Source organism: Pongo abelii, chromosome 19 (genome assembly GCF_028885655.2).
Source record: "Pongo abelii isolate AG06213 chromosome 19, NHGRI_mPonAbe1-v2.0_pri, whole genome shotgun sequence".
NCBI lineage: Eukaryota > Metazoa > Chordata > Mammalia > Primates > Hominidae > Pongo > Pongo abelii.
This window is the reverse complement of record NC_072004.2, coordinates 47,114,072-47,140,080: the sequence shown is the minus strand read 5'-3', so window position 1 is coordinate 47,140,080 and position 26,009 is coordinate 47,114,072. Positions and strand designations below refer to the sequence as shown.

General features: G+C 46.5%; 1 protein-coding gene across 1 annotated transcript in view; it reads left to right on the top strand.

Annotated features, from left to right (window-relative positions):
- The window catches only part of LOC100450915 (acid-sensing ion channel 2), a 277,187-nt gene that overhangs the window by 162,367 nt on the left and 88,811 nt on the right, over positions 1–26,009 (top strand). The window contains exon 2 of the mRNA XM_024235627.3: positions 18,029–18,179. Coding sequence (XP_024091395.2) covers positions 18,029–18,179 — 151 coding nt within the window. The remainder of the gene's footprint in view (positions 1–18,028; positions 18,180–26,009) is intronic.

Below are 26,009 nucleotides of genomic sequence, written 5' to 3'. Positions count from 1 at the left end.
TTTAAACATATACAAGCTAGATCGAATAGTATAATGAACCCCTTGTGCCTATCACCCAAGTCCTACAATATTAACATTTTGCCATTCTTGTTTCCTCTGTACCTATGCCCACTTCTATCCTTTACCTGAAGATGAGGAGGGGGAGGAAGGGGAGCAGGAAGAGAAGGAGGAGAAGAGGAGAATTTAACGTCGCTTTTTTGTTGTTGTAAAAATTTATGTACATTGACCTGCATAAACCTTGCCTGTATTGTTTTGGGAAATTTTTGTGCTGAACCCCTATTAACTTCAGTAGAGAAGGCACCAGGTTCAAGAGGCTAAAGAAGACACCCAGAGCCCACAAATGAGACATGGGGTTTTATTAGGGGCTTACATACAGGAGAGAGTCCAGTGTGTGACGGGCTATACAGGAAAACTGCCTTACATACAGAAACAGCCCAGTGGCGGGAGCCTGGGCAACTGATCTGCCTTATGAACAGCCCAGTGGTGGTGGGCTGGGCAGGAAAACCACAACCATTTGCAAACAGCATGCAGTTTACATAGCATTTTCACTTAACACCCTCCCACTAATGACCTCCACCTAGCAACCTCCATTTAACCCAAAGCTTGGGTCCCCAATCCCCTGTATGGCCCATGTTCCACAGGACAGGACAGGGGCTCAGGTGTTCCTCATAGACAAGGAATGAGTCTCCAGGTTGGCCATTCCTGAATTCTCTAGCTCAGAACACACATTCAGATGCATCTGCCGTACAGGGTCATCCTCAGGGCATGCTTAAGTTATTGTTCCCAGGTATGTTTACCCTACACAAATGGATACACCTTTGTAACCCATACCATTATCATGACAGAATATGTGCATCTCCCAAGAAAGGTTATTGTTGGACACTTTAATTGTTATGTCATTTCTCTATGTCCAACCCAAATCCTAGAACTATTCTCCGTGGCAGTACAAGAAAGAATATATCTGTTCTTTTTTCCAAATGATATTCCTTCAAATATTTGCAGATAGCAGTCATGAATCTCTCTAAATCGGCTGTTTTCTATTCTAAATACCCCTAGTTCCTGCAGCCATTTCTTTTTTTATTTTCAGAAGACAGAGAATTGACTGTCAACATTGATAGAAGGAGACCTGATTTCCTCTTTACCAAACCTCTTCCCAGCTACATCCCACTTGGGCCCTGAGGACAGGAAGGGGTTTGCTGTGAGAGGTGTTGCCCACCTGCCAAATTTTCTACTTTCTGGGATGCTGGCTCTGTAGGGCAGGGCCACACAGGTGTATTCACTTTACATAGCCTCTGAACAGCTGAGCTGTGTCCAGATTTATCTTTCTTTATAAACCAAATTGCAGCATTATCTCTTTCATGCATTCTTTTTTAATTCAGTCATTCAACAAATTTCTATTGAGTGCCTATGCTAAGCTAAGCTGTGTCTAGAGTATTTGGATAAATAAGAAATGGTCCCACTCTTTGTGGATGGAGCAAAGAGAGAAAAATATATGGACGTATTCACTTATTCAGCATTTGTTGCATACTCACTGTGTCCCTGGAATAAGGGCAGATACTGGAATTATGGAAATATGGTGAATACTATGGCCACCTTTGAAAAACTAACGCACTCATGCATTCACCGACTGGGAGTGTTGGTAGCTGACATTGCTTCACTCTGGAAATTCCAAGCCTGGGAATTGCCCTCTAAATTAGAGAGGTACCTCACCCAGAGTTCCATTCTTTCCCCAGGGGTAGCCCAAATCCAATGGGGATACAAATTCTGGCACCTTGCCTCAATCCAGGACAGCTCTGAAGGGCCATCCCCACTCCAAACCTCCCCACAGGTCAGCTGAGGCCTCTGTTACAACTACATGGAAGTTCAACTTCTCCTGCCAACTTCCTTCCTGCATGGGTGTGATTGGTGGGTGTGGAGCCCAAGGACACTGCCCAGTAAATCTCTTGCATGCAAGTCTCCATCCCCAGTCTGCTTCCCAGTGAGCCCAGGAAGTGAGCAAAAGCAAGATGGCCTACAGCTTATAGTCTAGTGTAGAGAGACAAGCATCAATCAGATGATTACACAAATATGCAGCCATTGGGGCTTGAAGGAAAAGTATGTGGTACTAAGAAAAGGGCTCCCTTCATCAGACTTGATCTTGGTTTCGAAGAGCCAGCTGAGATTTGAAGTTTAAGTAGGAGTGAGCAGACTGTCCAGTGTGACGGGATGGAGGGGAGCACAGGGTGCTGCCAAAGCCCCAGGAGGGCATGTCAGCCATTCCGAGCAGGGGGTAGGTTGTCAGGGAAGGCTTTCTGGAGGAAGTATTCCCTAGCTGGAGTATGAAGAATGAGTAAGAGTTAACTCAATGAAGGCAGGGACATGTTCTGAGCATAGGTGTCAGCATGTCTGAAAGCACAGAGTTATGAAGTAGCATGGTGTCTTTGGTGAAAGGCAGGGCTGGGCAGAGCTGACTCATGTAGTGCAGGAGAGAAGAGGCTAGAAGGAATTGAGTGGGGCCCAGGTCTTGCGATTTCCCAAGAATTTGCCAGCCCATAATCAAGAAGTTTGCAGCCTTGCAGAGGTTTAAGCAGGGGCGTTTGCTTTTGAAAAACATCTCCCTGACTGCCATGTGGAAAATGAATGGAGGAGGAAGGGAGTGGGGCGGGAGACTCTGTAGGAGGCTATGGCAGTTAACCAGGTAAGAGATGAGCAGCTCATTCGGTTGCATGGCTGAAGGTAGGCAGGACTGAGAGGAGGAAACTAACTAGAGCGACATTTTTAAAAACAGAACCAAGACTTAAACCTGCAGAAAGCCACAACCCTGTCTCCCTCAGTTCTCTGGCTTTGAGGAAAAGAGTTGTGAAACTTCAGTTGAATGTGGGGATAGAGCAAAGACTCATATCATTAATTGGCAGCACCACCAGACCACCCTGAAGAGTCTCTAGGCATTCCTCTGCCATGCCTAGGACGAAATTCATACTCAAGAGGTTTCACATGCTGGTTTGCACTTTGTCTAATTTATATTCAGGCACAATGGAACACGCTCAAGTGCAAATCTTAGGTATTGTTCCATTGCTGAGAAATATTTTTTCTTGCTGTCCCCTATTCTGCATCCTGGGAGGCAGAGTTCCCAGGGCTTCTTAATCAGAGAGACCAGGGTTAAGATCCCACGTCTGCCCCTGACTTGCTGCATGACATTGAGAGAGTTGTTTAGCCTCTCATGGATTCTGCCACTGCTTCTCTAGCAACAAGAGTAATGGTAGGGTTGCTGGGAGGTTCACCTGACATGTGGCATAAGTCTCACTTATCCTTCTGGAAAAGTTTGCATAAGTCTTGCTCTGTCACCAGGCTGGAGTGCAGTGGTGCAATCTCGGCTTACAGCAACCTCCGCCTCCCCGGTTCAAGCGATTCTCCTGCCTCAGCCTCCTAAGTAGCTGGGACTACTCATGCACGCCACCACACCTGACTAACTTTTTGTATTTTTAGTGGAGATGGGGGTCTCGCCATCTTGTCCAGGCTGGTCTTGAACTCTTGACCCCAAGTGATCTCCCCACCTCAGCCTCCCAAAGTGCTGGGATTATAGGCGTGAGCCACGCCTGGCCAGAACTGACATTTGATCCTTCAAACAACCCCTCAGAACTCATGGTCTCCCTGGCAACTCTGTGAGGCAGGTGTGGCCAGGCCATTCGACACATGACAAAGTAGAGTCACAGAGACCAAAGTGGAGGAGACTGGACTTCGTTTCCGTGTAACCCTGAGAAGTATTATTATCCACATTCTTCAGATGAGGAAACAGGTCAGAGAAAACAAGTAACTGACCCAAGGTCACGTGACTCAGGCCCCATAGAACTGGGCTTCACACTTGGATCTGTCCCAGTAAGAAGAGCTGTGCTCTTTCTCTCTTCCTGCTTGCACTTCATGAGTCCGTGATGCCTCTGCAAGTAACTCAGCTTCCCTGAACCCCAATTTCCTCATCTGTAAATGGGACAATAGGGTCTATTTTGCGAGTTTATTGTGAGAACAAGTTGTCACTTCCCTTCATCACATCTGTCTCTCCTCCTGTCTTCATCTGACTTTGTCCTGAGCAGGAGCTGGACTAAGACGCAAAATTTAAGGAGGCGCCCACACTCAGGTTAATGCAAGTGCAACCCACGAAGTAATTGCTTCCTTAAATTTCATGCCTTAGGTCTTCACTTGCCCCGTCCTAGTCCTGGTCCTGTTCCAGGGATCTAGACGGGAGGTAGGGGTGTGAAGAGGACAGGAAAGATAGGCTGTAGGGTGAACTGATGTGAAAGCAGTAGCAGAAAACAGGCCCTTGAATGCCCACAGCTTGACAAGAACAATAGGCTGGAACAGGTGGACCTTGCTTTATGTAATTATGCTGGAGAGTTGCATTCTGTAAGTTAATGTGCATGAATCCATGATGATATTACAGCTGCTTTATCTCCCTGATGATCTTAAGCTGTTCTATCTTCATTTCTTATAGCTCATGAACTACCTGAGGGTAGTGTCTATGTCTTATTTATCTTTGTATTCCCAGGACCTAGCACGGTGTTTGACATGTAATAGTTGCTCATTAGATGTCGAATGAACTAAAAATGTTTTGTCTTTCATTGTGAAAGCCTCTAATCATCTTAGGTCCTTTGATATTTAGTTCATAACTCAAGGGACTGTGGCACAATGAAAACCACACTCCCCTGGGATTCTAGTCCCCCAGGATGAGACAGTAAGGCATGAGGATACTGAATAAATATTAGCCCAACTTAAAAAGCTAGTAAGTGGCAAAATCATGCTTTGATTCCAAAGCCTATGCTCTCTCTTCTATGGTACAGGGGCCAAGTCTAAGAAATATTTGTCAAATACGCAAGATACCACCTCTGCCTCTGTCACTCATGAGTCCCTTCTACCCAAGCCCTCAAATTGTGACCCTCATATTGCCCTATGGCAGGAGTCCCCAACCCCCAGGCCACAGATTGTTACCAACCCAGCTTGTTGGGAACTGGGCCACAGAGCAGGAGGTCAGCGGCAGGCAAGCCAGCCAAGCTTCATCTGTGTTTACAGCCACTCCCCATTGCTTGCATTACTGCCTGACTCAGCATCCTCTCAGATCAGTAGCAGCATAGGACCTAGATTCTCATAGGACCGTGAACCCTAATGTGAACTGCACATGTGAGGGATGTGGGTTGTGCCCCCCTTATGAGAATCTAATACCTGATGATCTGTCACTGTCTCCCATCACCCCCAGATAGGACTGTCTAGTTGCAGGAAAACAAACTCAAGGCTCCCACTGATTCTACACTATGGTGAGTTATCTAATTATTTATTTATATTTTAAAATGTAATAATAATAGAAATAAAGTGCACAACAAATGTCATGTGCTTGAATCATCCCAAAACCATCATCCCCCTTCTCCCCAGTCCATGTAAAAATTGTCTCCCATGAAACCAGTCCCTGGTGCCAAAAAGGTTGGGGACCACTGCTCTGTAGCACCTGCTCAAACCCTTCCCCACTTTCAGGCATTGCTTTTTACTACAGAGACACTGGCACCACCAGTAGAACTCATATGCTTCTGGTGCAAAAATGGCAAATAGGGTTCATCTAACATGCCAACTCCAAAGGACCCATAGTGGCAGCCAAAATTATTGGGCTGAAAACAATTGTGAGTCCCAGAGGGAAAGAGCATTGTGATCAATCAATTATGTCTGTTACAGATCTAGAAAGGAGAGTGGCATCATGCATGCTGTATATCTCCCAGCCAGGCCCTAATTTCACATGTCAGGAAAGTAATCTGATTAAACTACAGAAAACTCTCTGCATTTGTGAATCTGTGATGGCTTTGAACATTCATAATGTAAGCTTTGCTGCTAAAATTCCATGATACTCAATCTCCAAGACCAGCTGTGGGGAAAACTAGCAGACAGTGACATTCTCCGAGCAGTTCCTGGAAAAGCTGAAATATGACTTTAATAAGAAAACATGAACTCAGTAAGAATGTGGTATGAGGATTTTAGTGCCATATGGGTCGTTACCTATTTGACCTTTTCTTGATCAGCTTTTAGAATCAGCCTGCCTTGGGATTGTTTTCTACCCTGCCATTAATGGAAACATCTGCTTTTCTTCTGTAAACATCATAAACTATCATTTGGTTTCCACTGGTGTATCGCTTTCAATGCAGCCCTGTAGAATAACGCAAAATTAACCAGGAACACAACACAACACACTTCTAATCCCCTCTTCTTCCTTCTCCCATTCCACACCTGCACGAAAGAAGGGATATTCCCAGCAGGTGTGTAATGAGGCAGGTGCAAGGAGTGACATGTGTCTGATCTCAGGGTTGGTCATCCAGGCATAAAGCACACTCACAGCGGTAGGAATTAGCCCACCCAAGCCCATGGGATAGGAGCTGGGAAGGCGGGGGGAAAGCGAAGTTCACCTGAGCAGAAATAGCCAGTCAGAGTAATGCAGACTTTTGCAAGAATACCCAAGAAATGTTCCAGAAGGGATCTGGGCACAGCCACAGGAAAACCAAGCAGGCAGGTATTCCCATAAATTCAGCATGCAGCAGTTGGAAGCAAGAATAGGGTTGTAATCACAAGATTAGGCAAGCAACTGTTTAAAAAAAAAAAGCTTTTAATGGCAACCACCATTCTACTATCTCTGAGTTCAATTTTTTTAGATTCCACATATATAAGTGACATCGTGTGGTATTTCTCTTTCTGTGCCTGGCATATTTCACTTAGCATAATGTCTTGTTTATCTAGATTTATCTATGTTGTTGCAAATGAAAGAACTGTCTTCTTTTTAAAGGCTGAATAGTATTTCATTGCATATCTATACCACCTTTTAAAGTTCATGTGCCCATTGATGGGCACTCTGGTTGTTTCAGTACCTTGGCTATTGTAAATAGTGCTTCAAGGAAAGTGGGAGTGCAGACATCTCTTCAACATATTGATTTTAATTCCTTTAGCTATAAGCCCAAAAGTGGGATTACTGGATCATATGGTAATTCTATTTTTAGTTTTTTGAGAACATGCCATACTGTTTTCTGAAATGAGTGTACTAATTTACATTCCCACCAACAGTGTACACGTGTTCCCTTTTCTCTACATCTTCACCAATACTTGTTATCTTTCATCTTTTCGGTAATGGCCATTGTAACAGATGGGAGGTGATATCTCCTTGTGGCTTTAATTTGCATGTCTCCGATGATTTGTAATGTTGGGCATTTTTTATATATCTGTTGGTCATTTGTACTGCTGGTTGTCAGAGGCTGGGGCAGTGCAGGGGGATGAACAGGGAATGGGGAGATGTTGATCAAAGGGTGCAAAGTTTCAGTTAGACAGGAGGAACAAGTCCTGGTATTCTGTTGCACAGCATGGTGACTATAGTTAATAAGAGTGTATATTTCAAATTTGCTAAAAGAGGGGATTTCAAATGTTCTCCATTTAGAATATTTAAACCACAAAGACATGATAAGTATGTGAGGTGGTAGAAATGTTAATTAGCCTGATTTGATCATTGCAGAATGTATACATGTATTGAAACATCATGTTATACCTCATAAATGTGTCAATTAAAAAACGAAACCAAAAAACATCAAATATTAAAAAGAAACTTCTAACAGGAACCATGAGCCCAGAAATCACATCCTATAGGAGCTCAGATATCAGAGTTCAGGTGCAGAATCCCTATTAATAATAATATTATTAGCTAGTTTTATCAAGTGAGTACCCTCTGCCAGGCACTTCAAATCCATCATGTCATGGGTGATCAGAACATAGACTAAGATGTGCTCCACCGAATGTGGCAGCCTCGGGGCCACATCCCAGTGTGTCTGGGCTGCTGTACCGTGAGCACCCCTGACTCCAGTCTGCTGTGCCTGGGAACTAGAACAGGCAGGGCTGCAGGAAGCATGCCAGTAGGATTGGAAATAGGCAGTAGGGACAGCAGAGATGGGAATGGGAGCAGACCGTGGATGGTTTGTGGCCACACATTCTCCCTCACTCTTCCCTGGGTTCTTGCCCTCCTAAAAGCAGAGAACTCCTCCTGGGTTCTGCTCCCTACATCTGGTGGCAGCCAAGTGGGTGCTCATCACAGTTAGCCTTGGCTCACTACAAATGTGCTTCCTCTTATTTAATCTACTTGTCTTGGCTGTATGTTCCTCGGTGTGGTCTGGTGATGTGTTGGCAGTGGGCAGATCAGAGAACCAGCCTTGGGGAGATCTCTGAGGCTGAGAGGTTCTCTTGGGGAGAATCAAATGCTAACTCCTCTCAGTCACTGCATCTCTGTCTTAATAATTATCCACTCTGTGAAAGCTAAGCTCCATTATTCATTGTGCACAGTGCCTGGCATATAGTAGTTATGCAGCCAGTATAATCTGACTCCACAGTCAGTGTTCTTCCACAGTTCTGCCTGCCTCTTAGTAGAGCCCATAGTTGTCTACCTGAGGGTGTGAGGCTCCAGTGTGGGAGACAGCTGGAATGATGAGCAGATAGGCAGGGCTCAGCAGGTAGCCAGAAGCATGGACTGGCACCACTGGCCTTTCTGAAAGCATTAGCATGGCCCTGCTAAGACAAGGAGCCAGTCTAGGGGATCTGTCTCAACCTGCTAAATACCACTGCTGTCGCCACCACTGTCCCTAGGGAAAATTTCACAACACTTCTCCATGCCCCCAAAACCACCATCCCCCCATCACTGCCCACCAGGCACCTTCCTTCTGTGCACTCCCATAGTGCCTGGCACCACCCAGTACCTGTCTGCAGGCCACCCTCCCCACTGTGATTCCTAAAGGGTGGCTCATGTCTGTATCCCCAAGGCCTGATGTGGTTCCTGGAATACAAGAGGTGTTCTAGAGATGCTCACTAAGTAAATGAACAAGAGATCCACAGGCATGGTCTCGGATGGAACAACATCTAAGATTCAACATCCACAGCCAAATAGCAACTCTTTTCCTCCCTCGCTCCTGCAGGGCTTATGCACAATCCAAGCCATAAGCAGGAATACTCCCTGCCTGGGCTGAGCCTTTTTGTTTTTCTACAGAGAACTTTCAGGCCTGTTATACCCCTTTTGATGTTTACAACAGCTCCATTGGAAGGTATTCTTACCAGCGTTGCTGAGATGCACGTTCAAGAACCAAAAAGATGAAGAACCAAAAAGATGAAGAACCCAAATCAGTGGCAGAGCCAGGATTTGAAACCAGGGCTGCCTGGTCCCCAATTCCATATTAGCTTTTTTTCCTTCACCCAAACCTCCCATTCTATACACCAGCTACCAGGCCAGGCCCTGGGAACACAGAGATGAAAATGACACAACCCCTACTACCTACAGGAGACAGACAGTAGAGACCTCAGAAGGAAGAGCAAGCAACCTGTCATTGTGTCCCATTTGAAATTTCCATCAAACCCAGAAATGCCTGTCAACCTTCTTCCCCCAACCAGCCGAGCTGTGGTCCAACATGAAAGGCTCTGGTTTCCCCACCTTCCACTTCATCATCTCAAGTCAGACCCAATTTGCGATTCTCAGATGAGTTGTCAGGAGGGATGCACCAGCAGAGGCCCAGCATCTTGAACGCCTTTCCAGGTGAACGACTGGTGTGCCTTCAGCCTTCCCCTCTGCCTCTGTGTCATCTGCCAAAAGAACACATTTGTCCACACAATTGAAGGAGAACACTAAGATTTGCCTGTTGTTCCCCTTCTTGTTGTTTTCCCAACCAACAGACAGATTTGCAGGCGCTTGATGCTCTTTTTCCTGCATAACATTCACACGTCTCTTCCTGCACGGTCTGAAGCTCTCTGGACAGCTGCCCAGCAGAAAAGGCCCTGGCTGTGCTTCAGGCTTGGAGGCAGGAGACTAGAAGGCCTCTGCCAGTTAGTGAAAGCAGCACAGGAAATGTCACATCGCAGCAGATGGGCCCCAGAGCATGGAGAAGGGGGTCACATTACCATATCATACATTCAAATAATGCTAAACCTTATTCCAACAACCCCTACATAAGAAGGGAAAAATCAGGCAAACTACTCTTTAGCTGTAGGACCTTGGGCTAGGTATGTAGCCTCTCAGAGCCTCAGTTTTCTCAGCTGTAAGCTGGGAAGAATAACATCTACTTCCAAGGGCTTTGTGAGCCTTAACAGACGGAGTGTTCAAAACATTCAGCACAGTGCCCACTCATGCTCCATGATTGCTTATCCTTCCCTTTCTCCCCAGAAAAAGCAGCCTCTAAGGAGGATGATATTAATGATGTCCTGAAAAACATGTGGCCTCCTGATTGGGAAGAGCAAAGGGGCTGCATTGTGGTCACATTCGCCTCATCTCCTTTATTTTCAGGAACAGTACCTGCCACATGGAGATGCTTACATGAGTGTTTATTGAAATCACTTTTTTAAACTCGTTGTGAGAAAAAGCACAGCCATGCAGCACTTCTTAGAACATGATAGGTGGTCAAAAAATTCCTGTTTCAGGAACAGGTGAATGAGCAAGCAGGTTTTTTAATAAGATCCAGTCTTTACCTTCAAAGAGCTAAACATCTACAGCAGCTTCCTTGCTAATAAATCCCTCTGGCTTCATTTAATTGACAAGTTCCTTAATTGCAACTTCAGAAAACAAGAGGCAGGTTCATTTTGTTTACTGGAAGCCTGGTAACCTGTTTGACAGACTTTCTCACTTCCCAATTGTGTGAAATGTATTTGAGGAGTTTGAAAGGGAAAAACAAAACAAACAAAACTAAATGGCTGGCTTTAACAAGCATATTATTTTGAAAACAGTCTAATGAGAAATTTCAGTAACTCACTGAGAAGAAAGCAGATTGACTCAGGGAAGAGAAAAAACAGCTAAGTTTTAGAGGCATTTTGGAGCAGTGCAATTTCATTTCCTTCAAGTATAATAAGCAAGAAGAGATGAGAAACCCATCACCCAGAAGAAGCCCTAAAGGTCAGGATTAATGAATAGGTTAGAAGGTTTGATGCTTGCAGGACGAACTGTGTGCTGGTAAGTGGATGTTTCAACAGTCCTTAAGGGGGCTTATACATAATTTATTTTCTTAAGTAGGTACACAGCATAGAAATGTTGTTTGCACTATTAATTGGACCAGAAAACCATGTCTTCATGGGTATTAGCTATTCCTAACCCCTCTCAGCAAGGGCTCCACTTTGTATTTCCCAAACTCTGCAAGACGGAATGCCCCAACAGATCACACCAAGCCCAGAGGCTGGCATCTAGGCTTGGCAGCAGCTGCCAATCTTACTCTTATGCCTGGATGCAATGCTCCAGGGAAAGGATCCTAGCCATTATTTCCAAGCCCTGGCATGTGCAAACAGAAGGCTTCGAGGAAGAGCAGAGGTTCAAGACATGAAGCCCAGGTCAGATCTCTACTCTCCCTCCAGATTAGCTGTGTGACCTGGGACAAGTCATTTCACCCCTCTGAACCTTAGACTTCCCAGATGCAAAATAAGAAGTTTGGAGGCGAAGATTTTTGGTGTCTGGCACTTTGCTCGGATTCCTCTGACTCTGAGATGTGCCTCCCCCACTACCAGGTGGGAGAGCTCTAATGTCAGCAAAGCACCAGCCTCACTAGTTTGCCAGGAACAAAGTAGGCTGGGAGAGGGGTAAGGATACGAGTCGTGGCTATGAGGGATGGAGGCAAAGAATATAGACTTTGGAATTAGGCCAAGAGTGATTTCGCCCTGGCTTCTCCAGCTCTGTGACCTGGCTCAGCCTCTCTGTGCCTCAGTTTCCTTATCTGTAAAATGGGGATGATAATATTATCTTCACAGGGCTGTTGCAAAAGTTAATGACAGCAGATATAAAGTGGCTAGCACTGAAGGCACTCCAGGGAGGGTAGCAAAGCCAGCCTGTGATTTCAGAGCTACTTTAAGAGTTACTGGAGGACCAATGAGACTCTCTCCTTATTCTACACTTTATTCTATGTTTCTTTGATTTAGAATGTGCCAACTTCAGATTGGTGGTATCCACTGTACCAATAGCTAGTTACAATTCAGCTGCTGGAACTCATATGTAGATCTTCAAAGTGGGCTGTGTGCATGGAAGCATCTCCCTCTCTACAGAACTTCTTGGCCCCCAGTAATCCCATTGGCTACCCTGGGCTTCCAGCAGCAGGCTTAACATCATTAGAGAATAGATAAGCAGGGGCATGTGGCTGTTTTCTTCCCCTCTAACTACTTTAAGATGAGCTTGGTATTGTGTGGACATAAGCAGAGAGCACAGGAACCCCCAAACCCCTATTTTTCAATTCACCTCTGACCCCATCTTCATAACTTAAATAACTCATCTCTCTTCCTCCGAAAAGCAGACACATAGTACTTCCTTCAAGTATAGAAGTAAAGATGTCCACTATGTAACCTCCCAAACAAATCTACTACATGGCATGATTACCTTGCCCAGTTTGCAAAAGAGAACACTGGAATTGAGAATGGCCACAGACTTGACTAGCTGTCAGTGAGCTGCCTTTAGCCTACTGTCCCTTCCTTTTAATGTCTCTGATGGGAAAGTCTCACCCATGAGTCTCAGCTCTGCTACCCCTTGGCACTGTGGCCTTAAGCAGCCTCAGATTCTCCATTTCTGGAAGTGAATATAAAATGCCTTTACTTCCGGGTGGTTGGGACCATAATCAAGAATGAGGAGGGCCAGGTGCAGTGGCTCATGCCTGTAATCCCAGCACTTTGGGAGGCTGAGGCAGATGAATCCCTGAGGTCAGGAGTTTGAGACCAGCCTGGCCAACATGGTGAAACCCTGTCTCTACTAAAAATACAAACATTAGGCGGGCATGGCGGTGCACGCCCGTAATCCCAGCTACTACTCAGGAGGCTGAGGCAAGAGAATTGCTTGACCCCAGGAGGCGGAGGTTGTAGTGAGCCAAGATCATGCCACTGCACTCCAGCCTGGGTGACAAAGTGAGACTCTGTCTCAAAAAAAAAAAAAAGAAGAAGAAGAAGAATGAGGAATGAGGTCAGGCACTGTGGCTCATGCCTGTAATCCCACTGTTTTAGGAAGCCAAGGTGGGATGATTGCTTGAGCCCAGGAGTTCGAGACCAGCCTGGGCAACATAGTGAAACCCTCATCTCCACAAAGAAAATGTTTAAAATGAGCCAGGCATGGTGGTGTGCACCTGTACTCCTAGCTACTCAAGAGGCTGAGGTGGGAGGATTGCTTGAGCCCAGGAGTTTGAGATTACAGTGAGCTGTGATCGTGCCACTGCATTCCAGCCTGGGTGACAAAGCAAGGCCCTGTCTCAAAAAAAAAAAAAAAATTATATAAAACTATGACTGTGCCAATCAGGGGTCAGCACAATGTAGAAGCTAAGGAATTGTTAGTTTCCTTTCCTCCATCTTCAAAGGGCCATTGAGAAAGTTGAAGTTCTATGTATATGCAATCTCAATCTCTAAACAGTAACACACTGTGCAAGCATTAGGAATGAAAATGATAGTTGTGGGACTTACTTTTATCTCAGGAGCCCCCTCCCCCCACCATTCCTGGAGATCCAGCTTTGAAACATGCATCTTTCTTAATTCATAATTAATTCTTACAGACCAATCCAACTAAGTGCAATTCTAGACTCTCAGCAACCCGGCAAATCCAGCCCTGCCATCCACAGTGGGCCTGTCAGCAGTTACCAGGAAAGCAGAGAAATGCCTGGCAGAATAGCAGGTCTGAAGAAGCAGAAAGCTCAACCTGACAGTCTGGACTTAAATAAATTATATTTTCTGGCTGGGGGCGATAAGGCATAAATTTGAAGCGTGTGTTCTTACACGTCATGATGCCCCAAAATGCAGAAAGAGCTGCATCTTGTTCCAAGTTTGTAGCAAAATTGCGCTGTGTGTAAATAGCTCTCTGGCTTTTGATGTTGAGCAGAGAGGAAAATAATCCTCTGAAAAAAGCCAGGCAGGAGCGGGAGGCTCAGCAGCCCAGGCGGGGAGACCAGCAAAGGCATGCAGCCAGGGAGCGGGCGCTTCGCTTTCCTTGAGCCTCTCCGCCGGCACCTAGGAAGGTAAACTGTCCCCAGTCATCTTAGTTCCCAAAAGGATTATTTCCTCTAATGCCTTCATGGAGATGCAAGCAAAAACGCTTAGGTCCAATTAGGTGGGAAGTGAGAAGGCTCCAGCAGAGAATGGGAGGGAAGGGGAGCTGGGCAAGATGACAGCATGAGCTCCAGCCAGAACGAAGTGAGGCCAGCCAACACAGAAGGGCATTTCCTAGAGGTGCACAAGGAAATGTGTGGCAGCAGCACCTTTACTCTCATTCATTCATTCACTCATTTATTCAATAAAACAGACACAGTTCCTGGCCTCTCAAAGGTGACAGTCTGGTAGAAAACACATCCAACAAATAATCACATAAATAACCATCCAGTTACACACTTTGATAGACACTATAATGGAAAAATATAAGGGGTATGAGGTTGTAAAACAAGAAGTCCCGATATGAATGAAGGCTGAGAGCCTGGAGAAGCCAAGCACCTCTCTGAGAAAGTGGCTTTCAAGCTGAGGCCTGATCAGGAGGAGTTGGCCAGGCAAAGCGCACCGGAACATTCTAGGCAGAGAACACTCTAGGCATGTGGAAATGCCTGGCAGGGAAGAGCTTGCTGCACATCCTGGGGACTGAAGAGGCCAGTATGTTTGAAGCCTGTGAGAGCAGGGAGAAAGTGTTTCAGGGGCTCAACTATACAGGGCCCCAGTGGGGACTGGGGGCTTCATCCTAAATGCAACAGGAAGTCACACAAGGATTTTAGGCCTCTGCTGGTGGTCTTGACTTGATAAAGAATTTAGCTGTCATAGATTGTCACTTGGCCACCTCTCTGATTTGGCTGCAGTCTCCCTCTGGCTCCCCACCCCTGCTACTCTGGTGACCGCCACCCTTGACCAAGCTCTAAGCTATGTCAGCTCACACCTGGCATGTTTGCGAACTTGCCCCAGCACACTGCCCCCAGAAGAAGGAGCAGGAAAGATTACATTGACACCAAGGGCAGCTGCAGGAGCTGCTGCCTGGGCTAGGATGGGTACCAGCCCTAGCAAGGAGGCAGTCAAGGATGGGGAACAAGTCTCTACTCACTCCCACTATAAAGACCTCTCTGCTCCCTCTTTGACAGGGAAAGCCTTCAATTCATGAGGCTTCCGTTCCCACTGTATCTGCTCAAAGCAGACACTCAGTCAATGATCAATTGAAGTTCAGAGATGGGGGGATCTTAGCACCCTGCTTGACCCTCCACCTCTTTTTGTAAGTGGAAAAACTGAGAGAGGCTGGTATAAAGGAAGGAAAGGGTCCCAGTTGGACACTTTCTTGCTGTGTAACATTTAGCAAGTCATTTCCTCTCTCCTGGGTCTCTGTCTCCTAATACGCAAAGTAAGGTGAATTAACAAGATGATCTCTAAGACCCTTTTCAGTTCTTACACCTTGTCATCATCTTCAGTTGCTTAGGGAGGGTCAACACCTTCACCAATGGCACAGGGCATGCTTTGGCAGGGCCAAGATCACAGCTGATTTCAGAAGTCCACACCACTCTCTAACCCCAGCCCAGATTCTGAAGTTCAAGGACTAAAAGGTGAAGGAGTTGGAATGTGCAATAATCTGATGCTAAGCTGAAATTTACTTTTGCTTGCAAATCCCTTCATACAGATAGGCAAATGAATATTATAAGCAATTTTGAAGAGACAGAGAGGATATTTAGAGTGTCTACAAAGAAAAGCTCTATTGGAGCACCCCAGAATTCACTCCAGGTGTGTTCAATGCCTTGCAATGGATGTGCTGTGAAATGCTCTTATCTGTTCATTACAGTGATCCCCAAGAACATGTCTCCATGGGATAGGTTCATTTGCCGAGTTCGATTGTTATATGCAATAGTTATGAAAAAACTTGGTTCTTTGAAAAAGCATGTTTGCTTTGGACTTTGCATTAATTCCAGCTGTTCTCCTCTACCATGAAGCTGAAAGAGTAGGGATTTGCTGTCCTGAAATAGTGCAGCTGGCCAGGGACTCAGAGCTGTTTCGTATAGTGAGGAAAAACATGGATGTTTCACTAACCCTTCCTACAGGTCTTCAAGGCGAACAGTAGAGCTTGTACTTTTTTGCAGTCCCCATAATCCTTGCACATAGTAGGAATATATGCATATGAATATTGATGGACTGATGAGAAAAGCAAGGCAGAAAAGAGCAGTATGTGGCTAGGAAGTGTCCCAATGACGAAAACCCTCATGTCCCTCCCAGAACAGCACAGCAGAAAGGGCACATGTGTTAGAATCAGACAGATGTAGATTTGAATCTCAGTTTTTCTATTACTAGCTATGTGACCTTAGGCAAGTCACTTAACCTCTCTGGGCCTTGGTTTCCTCCTCCGCACAATAGGTAAAGCAATAATTGCCAATGGTCACAGTTGTAAGAGTTAAATGAGATAACATAGATAAGCATCTAGCACAGTTCCTGGCACAAGGCGGAAGCCCCTCTTCCTTTCGTCTAACTAGCCATAAAGATTTACATAAGAAAGGCAGCCTGCAACAGCCACCTCTGTTATTTACTAGCCCATGCACTGAAAGCTGGGAAGCCAAAGAGCCTGCCAGTGGCCTCCATGCTGTAAGATGGGACAGTGCAGTGGAGCATGCTCAGGAAAGTGGCCCAGACCCAAATCTCTGTGGCTGCAGGAATCCAATACAGTCAGCCTGGCTCTCTTCCAGCCAATTTTGCCAGATGTAATTTGGCTTCAGCTTGAGGTTTGAAAGCAGTTATATAATCATCACAACCCATAGCATTTGTATAAAGCTTTTACAGTTTTAAAGCACTTTTGCATGCATTACCTCATTTGATCCTCTCAATAACCTTGAGAGGTAGCAAAGCCAAAGACCAGAACCCCCATTTTATAGATGGAGACATTGAGGCTGGGAGGGTTTATTTGGTTCACTTAAAGTCACACTACTAAGAAGTGGCAATGTCAAAACTTGGACAAGGTCTCTGCATTCCTTTCCCTGGGCTTTTTCTACACCATCACGCTGCCTCTTTGTAATCATACTTTCATCAAGCAAAAGTTGACTGAGCCCCTATTGTGTGCCAGCAATGTACTAAGCATGAGTAAGCAGACGTAGTTCCTGAGCCCCTGGAATCTACCTTCCAGTGGATGCTGCTGGACTCAGGTGGGAAGCAGCACAGTGAAAGGCAAGAGAAATAGGTGGAGGGCATTGCAAAAGACTGGGCGTGGCAAGTCTGAATTCTAGCCTAGAGAGCGTAGGGAGTCCTGATGGGTTTTCAGCACAGGATTAATGTGATAGGGTTTGCATTCCAGAGTGACTCACAGTTACCTTAGAGGATGGGCTGGAGAAGGTCACCTAGAATCCTGAAGTCCAGCCGGGAAACCAGAGTGATGCAGTCAAAAAACGCTTGGGTCCTAAATTTCAGCATTAAGGAAGACAAAAGGCTAAATTCAGGACAGATGTAGAGAGGTTATTGATAGGCTCTGCTGCCTGATTGGTCCTCAGGGTAAGGAATAAGAAGAGTGGGCAGCAACTCTGAGGGCCTGACTTGAACCCCTTGGCAGATGGCGAAGCTGTTCCCTGGGACAGAAGTGCAAGAGAATTGTCCAATGGGGTGGGGAAGCTAAGGAAGATCAGTTCCCTCTGGACAAGCTGAGTGCCCAGGGTCTGTTTGAAGCACACCTCAAAGGTATGCTTATAAGACAATGAGTGAAACCAGTGTGTCTGGAGGCCAGAAGAGAGCCCAGGGCTGGAGGTGTGGACTGAAGGGTCAGGAGTTTACAGATGATATTTAATGCCTGGAAGTGAACAGGACCTCCCAGAGGTAGTGCTCAGAGGAAGAAGAGACCAGATCCTACTGCAACAAACCCCAAAGGGCATCCAGATTTGCTCTTTGATGCCAAAATTTCACTTGGTAAAAGTCAGGCCCACAGCCAGGATGAAAAACCACTGGTTCCCGAGAGGGATGATGGTGATGGGCTGTGGGGACTCTGAACTACTGTCAGATTTCTGGGGTCTCGCCAATCTCTGGACCCCCGTCTGAAGTTACCCATGTGCTTCTCTCTCTCTCTTCTCTCCTTCAGGTGTTTACAAAATATGGGAAGTGTTACATGTTTAACTCAGGCGAGGATGGCAAACCTCTGCTCACCACGGTCAAGGGGGGGACAGGCAACGGGCTGGAGATCATGCTGGACATTCAGCAAGATGAGTACCTGCCCATCTGGGGAGAGACAGGTGAGCTGGGCACAGGGACCGGGCATTGGGTGATGGTGGAGGCCTGCAGGCCTGACTCTGAAAGGCTGGTGAGCTCTCTTGGCCCACCCTGTGAGGGACTGCTCTCCAGCAGGGGGTTGGTGACATGCTGCTAAATCATAAAGATGTCCCTGGCTTGGGCTGGGATGCCTTGGGTTTCCTCACATTTTACTATGTGAGAGAGGGACAGAGGATGGGAATACTGGAGAGGTAAGGTAGGTAGGGAGAGGGAAGGTATGGGGGAAGGTTTGAAGTAGCAGGTGTGGTTGGTCAGGTGAGTGGCTTGATTTCAGGAGAGGCGGAAAAGATGGACCAGCCTCTTTCTCTCTCAGTCATCCTGAATATCCTGACCCAATTAGAAGATCTGAAAGGAAAGCAGGCTGCCGCCCACTGGGGGAAGCTGGAGGGGCTGGGAAGTGTTGGAATACCAAAGGACGTGGGCTCAGGGACCTGGCACTGTGCCTGTGTGAGCCCCTGGGAGACCCATGTGTATAGACCATAAAGCTTATTTCATGCATTCATTTATTAATTTATTTCTTCAGCAAACTATTCGTGAACTATGTATACTATCTCAGGCTTTGCACCCAAGTAAGGACATTATGATGAAAAAGATCAAGTCCTTGATCACAGCCCAGAGGAAGAGACACAATCACAGAGGACAGGGTCAGGGAAAGCACCAAGGGTATTTGAGCAGGGTCTTGAGATGGTCTTGGATCATCCAGATGGGCCTGATGTAATCACAGAAGTCTTCATAAGAGGGGCTCAGGAAGGTCAGACAGAGGAGAAGGCAGTGTGATGATGGAGGCAAAGACTGGAGTGATACAGCCACAAGCCAAGGAGTGATGGCAGCCTCTAGAATTTCACCAGGAAGAGAAAGTAAAGAGGTGACCAAGACTGGGAACCATGGATTTAAGGGGGACCCAAAGTAAGATTAATGCTGTGTTCAGGGCATAACGGGAAGGACTGCAGAGGTGGGTCAAGAGAGGAGCGTGGGGAGAAGCCTGAAGGGGAGTGGGAGGGGAGGGAAGATTCCAGCAGGAGGGAGGCCTCGGGCCCTCAAGTTGGGGCTGAGGAAGGGGTGGAGCCCCAGCAGCCCAGCCCCTACCTCTTGCCACCCCTGTGCCTTGAGTTCATCGACTTTGGACTCTAGAGTCTGGCACTCACCATACCCAGGCTTATCAGGCTGCTGAGACAGCAAGGGCTTCCACCCCAGGAGGACTGACTGCAAACTCCAGGCTCTCTCCCACCACCCCTCTCTCAAGAACACCCTGATGCAGGGACGGGAGTGTGGCCATTTACCTCCCATCACAGCCAGTCCTCTGCTTCTCCAACTGAAAGATAAAATGGCCACACACATGTCACTGTGCCAGTGCCATCTGGAAGCTCACCTCAGGCACCAGGGCACCCCAAGCCCCATCAGCCACTCGCTGAGGAGACACTTTGTTGATCCTGTGTACTTTTCTCAACTCAATGCCCTTCCAGATGCAGAGGGACAAAGGTTTGTGTCCGTTCTGATCTCTGGCATCCCTGAGGGCTGGTGGACAGGGCATATTGAGGCCAACCAGGCCCTGGAATCATGGGGGCCTGTAGACAACCAGGAGTACAGGGGGTGGAGTCTTGGTCCCCAAAGAGAGGCCCTTCTTGCAGACACCAGAACATATATGATTATCTAATCTGTGTGGTAGAAGAGAGAAATAAGGAAATAAAATAAGTCATGGAGACCCCACACTCAAAGCCTAAACAGAAGTTAGTTATGTCCTTCCATGATAATGGTAGGTTTCCTAGCCTGTTATCTTGATTCAGGAGCAAAAGCACATGTACACACACACACAGACACACACACGCACTCTCGGTACCAGGCCCCCATCACAGACATCTTCACACAGCACAGTTCCCTGTGGGCTATGGCCTTGGTCTGAGCACTGGCTGCAGACTACAAGGCTACCCAAAAAGTCTGTGTTCTGCCACCCAAAGCCACAGACGGTCAGAGCAGGAAACCTCTGAGGTCATCTCTTCCAGGCCAACCTTCTCTTTCCCCTGAGGCCTAGCTTGAAGTAATGATGTCTTTGAAGTCATGCAGTGAGTTCATAGCTGAACCAAGACTGTTCTGACCCAAGTTTTTGGACCCTCAGTCAACATGACTGGACGATGAGCTATACCAATTCGGAGAAAATTCATGATCTTGATTAAGGACTTGTCACATGCTAACACTGTGCAGATCATCATCAGGGGTGCAGGAGGCATGAGAAAAGACCCCACCTTTCAGGATCTTATTATCTCACTCGGGGCGCCAGACGTGCACACAGTTTCTGCAAGAGAACTCCAGTCTCGTTGCTGCCGAGAGTTTGAGTCATCCCTGGGAGATGGACCAGTACACTCACTTAGACGATTTCCTTTGAGACTGGGGACCTGGGGAAGCAGGCGTGTGAAGAACGGGTTTAAAGCAGGGGCAGGGGATGGATGGGGCAGAAGAAACAGGTTAGAGAAAAATCTGATCAGTGCTGTCCTATAGACCCTTCTGGGCTGATGAAAATGTTGTCTGTCTGCTCTGTCCAATACATTAGTCACTAACCCCTTTTGGCAATCAAGTATTTGCAAGGTGGCTAGGATAATGAGGAATGGAACTTTTTTATAATTTCAATAGATTTTTGGGGAACAGGTGGTGTTTGCTTACATGAATAAGTCCTTTAGTGGTGATTTCTGAGATTTTATTGCACCCATCACCCAAGCAGTGTACACTGTACCCAATGTGTAGTCTTTTATCCCTCACCCCATACCCACCCTTTTCCCCAAATCCCCAAAGTCCATTGTATCATCCTTATGCCTTTGCAGAGGAATTGAATTTTTAATATAATTTCATTTTTATTCATTTAAATTAGCTAGCTGCAGGGGGCTAGTGGCTACCATATTGGAGAACAGGTAGTATATTTGAAAACAGCTTCTGACAACTCTGGTTGACTTCATGGATTTTAGCTTTTGCAGCCACCTCCCTTATTCCTGGGGTCATAATATTCCATATTCCTGACTATCCCCTCACCATGACCTTGAGTGTCAGGCAGAACTCCTTGTCCCCATTTTCTAGAAAAGGAAGCTGAGGTTTGGTCACTTCCCCCAGACCCCCCAGCCAGACCCTTGAATTCCTGCATTAAGGCTCCCTCCATCGTACCTTTCTTCAGGCTGAGAAGGCCCTGAGCAATGTGCTGCCTCTTGCAGATGCTGGTCACCTCAAAGCTGCTTATTTCCTAGGCCAGTGGGAGGTGAGTCCCATGTGGGTGAGAGAGAAGCCAGCACATCTGTTGAAGGATGGGAGGTGGGCTCTGGCAGGTGAGAGATTCTTGTCTGTAAAGCCACCTGAGGAGGCGCAGACACACATGGCTGCTTGGTCGTTGATCCCAAGGATGATGGACGCAGCCAGGCCTATCCCTGCCACAGTCATCAGGAAGCAGCCTTCCTGCCCTGCCGAACCATGCGGCCCCACAGATGCCATCTCCCTTCCTTAACATTCCCACCTCTCAATCCCCAGAGGAAGGAGGCCAGGCCCAGGAGGCCAGGAGATATTTGGGTGGTGATGGAGAGGAAAGGAATTGAAATGTGCCTGTGGCAGTTTGATGTGTGCCCAAGCAGTTTGATGATGGAGGCAGTGTAGGAAGACAGAGCAAATGGCATGACCAGGTCAAGCAGACCCAAGACCCCATCCCAGCTCTTCCTTTCCTAACTGTGTGATTCAGGCCAAGTGAATGAGCCTCTGTTTCCTCGTTTGTAAAATACAGACAAATAAAACCCACTGGCTTTACAGGAGGGCTGAAGGGCTCAAACGAGAGTTCTCTGCAAACTGTAAGCAATGAGAGGGTGATCATGCCCACCAGCAGGTGGGAAGATGGTCAAAAAAAAACTCCAGAGGCAGAGATTATTCCAAATACCCCACACCTGAGACAGAGCTCTGCAGCACCTCAACATCTGGAACTCCCATTCGGCTCAAAGCAGAGCCTCTGGAACACTTTTGCCTTGCCTTGTGGATGGCTCCACTTCTCAGGAATGTCAGGAAGCAGGGAGGGAACCACTCTTCTGGGGATAATTCTAACTAACAGGAAGGACCTTTTGGGGAGGTGGTGATGGTGTTGACCATCATAAACACAGAGAACACCAAAGAGTAAGTTAACAAAAGACACCCTCTTTGAGTAGACCCAGCCCTATGGGCTCATGCTTAGTGAGTAGACAGTGACTCTATGAAAATTATCAAAAATGTCCCTTCCTCCAGGCTGACAATGCCCCACACCAGGGTGCTCCCCTTGGTCACGCATCTTCATGTGGGGCACCCTGGTAATATGCCATTTTAAAGGAAGAGTTTCAGTTGCATGTGGCCCTAGAGAGTATGCCCCAAAATGAGCCCTATGGAACATCAGGAGTTTGGGATATAACATGTTTTATGAACAAAAAGGATGCAGGGCCCAAAAAGAATTTAGGGAATTCTGGTTAAAAAATATTAAACACATTTATTCGTTGCAGGAATTCTTTAATATAATACATCATGAATCTCCAAGATAGGAATAGCCCATGCAGCATTTATTTCCCAAATGCCTTTGACCACAGAAACCTTCGTTTTCATGGAAAAGCTCACAAAATATAGTCTTGAAAAAGCTGTCCTAGACTGTAGAAGTGCAGATTTCATGGCCAGGGTTTTCTAACGGAAATTAAATTGAAGGCAGAAGGGGAGGTTGTTAAAAATGAAATTCTGTGTAGATACCTCTAAGTAACTTCAAAGATAAAAGGAATAGGCAGTGGGTTATCTAGGTTGCACATAAGAAACCTGAATCAAACAAGCTTAGGCATAAAAGAAATTATATTGTTCTCAGAATCCAAGGCAAGCTTCGACAACCAGCCAGCAGGCGGGGCAGGGATACAGCGTCAGGAATGAGTGGAACCAAAGGCTCCTAAATCCTCAGATCTCTCACTCCTCCTCTCTCTGAATTCTTTTCATTCTCTCACTAGAAACAGGCTTATTTTTCCCACACACATATTTTTTCACACATGGCTCCCAACAGAGCCTGAGTTTTATATTTTACAGATCCTGCCCCCGGCAAAAGACTGTTTTGACTCTCACAGACGTCCTGTTTAGGGGGGAAAAAAAATACAGGGAAGGGAATCATTGGCTCAGCTCCAGTCAGGTGCCCGCCCCTGGACCAATCAGCAGTGGGCAGGGGAGTTAGTTCACCTGAGACCCTGTAATAGTCCTAAAGAAGTTGGGCCGATGGTGGTTGCGGAAGGCGCTCCCAAGAGAACTGCTAGGCAGACAGCCCTGTGGATGGCCACACTGAGTGAGTGGGGGTGAGGGTGAGAATTGAGGGTGGGTTACGTCTGAGAAAACCGGAATCCGTGTACAGGGAGTTTTCTAACAAATTCTAAAAGGGTTCGAGTGTCAGAAAGACCACAATAGGCACCTCCCTTTCTCATCTCCTTCTATCCTTCATGCACTCCAATGAAAAACACTTTATCAAATATAATCTGCCCTGATTTCCCCAAATCCTAGTGTTAATTAGTGTTAACATGATAATATGTCAAGTATGCTTAGGAATAATTTTTTTAAAGCTATGCTGTTCTAGGGGTAAAGATTTGGACCCCATTATCCCTCCAGCTTCCTCAGCTCCTACTGCCCTCCCCTCACCTTGTTAACCTGGCTCTAGTCACACAGGCTTCCCTGCTGCTTCTTGAATATTCCAGGAACACCCTCACTTTGGAGCATCTGCATTTGCTATTAACCGCTATGAGAATTCTCCTTGCTCGCATATCCACATGACTCACTGCCTCCCTGCATACACTCTTCGCTCAGATATTACCTTCTCAATGAGGTCTCCTCTGACTACCCTGTTTAAAATTGCCACCCTCACCCCTGCTCTTCATCCCTCATCTTTGAATGCTTTGCTGCTTAGAAATTTCTTCCACCAGATACCCTAAATCATCTCTCTCAAGTTCAAAGTTCCACAGATCTCTAGGGTGGGGACAAAATGCCACCAGTCTCTTTGCTAAAGCCTAGCAAGAGTGACCTTTGCTCCAGCTTTCAACAAATTCCTCATCTCCATCTGAGACCACCTCAGCCTGGACTTCATTGTCCATGTCACTGTCAGCATTTTGGTCAAAGCCATTCAACAAGTCTCTAGGAATTTCCAAACTTCCCACATCTTCCTGTCTTCTGAGCCCTTCAAGTCTCTAGAAAGTTCCAAACTTTCCCACATTTTCGTGTCTTCTTCTGAGCCCTCCAAACTTGTCCAACTGCTGCCTGTTACCCAGTTCCAAAGTGTTTTCCACATTTTCAAGTATCTTTATAGCAATATCCCACTTTACTGGTACCTATTTACTGTATTAGTCCATTTTCATACTGCTATGAAGAAATAACCAAGACTGGGTAATTTATAAATAAAAAGAAGGTTAATGGACTCACAGTTCCACATAGCTGGAGAGGCCTCACAATCATGGCAGAAGGCAAAGGAGGAGCAAAGGCACATCTTACATGGCAGCAGGCAAGAGAGTGTGTGCAGGGGAACTCCCCTTCATGAAACCATCAGATCTCATGAGACTTATTCACTATCACAAAAACAGCACAGTAAAACCTACCCCCATGATTCAGTTACCTCCCACTGGGTCCCTTCCTTGACACGTGGGGATTATGGGAGCTACAGTTCAATATGAGATTTGGGTGGGGACAAAGCCAAACTATATCACCTTCATTTCCTTGTCTGCCCCTTCCACTAAACACAAGTCCCAGGAAGTCAGAGACCTTGGACTGTCTGGCTCACAGATGTATATCAGGACACTACATATTTGTTGAGAGGAAATACAATGCTGAAATTGTGTACACTGCAGGGCCAGGGTGAGGGAGAAGCCCACATTAGTGACTAGCTACTCTGTGCCATGAACCTTCCCAATCACTTGCTAACAAGGTATTATAATCCTCATTGCAGGATGAGGACACAGAGCCCAGAGAGGTTGTAAGCTTCCCAAGGGCACATACGTAGTTAAGCAGTTGAACCAAGCTTAAAACCCACATCCGCACCCAAAAGGGATGCTCCCTCCACTAAATTCCTTTAATGTTCACAATGTGGTCATAAAAGCCCTGCCATGAAAATAGCACAGGGAAAGAGGTTTAGGCAGCATCTCTGAAGAGAGAATGGCATATAATGATAGGTCTGCTGCTATCCTCCTTGTCTATTTTTTCCTCTTTTCTTGCAGAGTCATTATACTGAATGAGAGCTTTAGCACAGTCCCACGTAGAAAACAGACAAAAGCAGCATGGCTCTTGTCCCACTGGAGATGGAAACCCCCGTTTGCTTTCTCTCTTGGTCCCTGTGACCAGCCCTGAGGCACTACTGAGGATGCCCTGTTTGAAAACCCCTGAATGGGAGGCAGATGTCATTGGGATTAAAAGTGCTGGTTGGTTCCATGGTTGTGTCCATCCCAGAGACCTCTCCCTTTTCCTGGGGTGGTGAAAGAAGCTCCCTCTCCCTTTTCCTGGGGTGGTGAAAGAAGCTCATGACCTTTCTGCAGCACACCAGCACTGCAGGGAAGCTGACATTCTAGACTTCTGATTAAACATGGTAGGTTGAACATATGTGTTTATGGGAGGCCCCCTTCCTAGACCCCACCTAAATGGCAATCAAAGGGTTTTTTTAATATATGTAAGTGTAAACCCACAGGACAAAGAGGATGGGAGAAAAGACAACCGTAAATAGATGCCAGCCAATTTTTGGAAGATGTAAAGCAGATGGATGAGTGGCAATCGACTTGGCAGATTACACGAGGCTGAGAACTGAGGGCCTG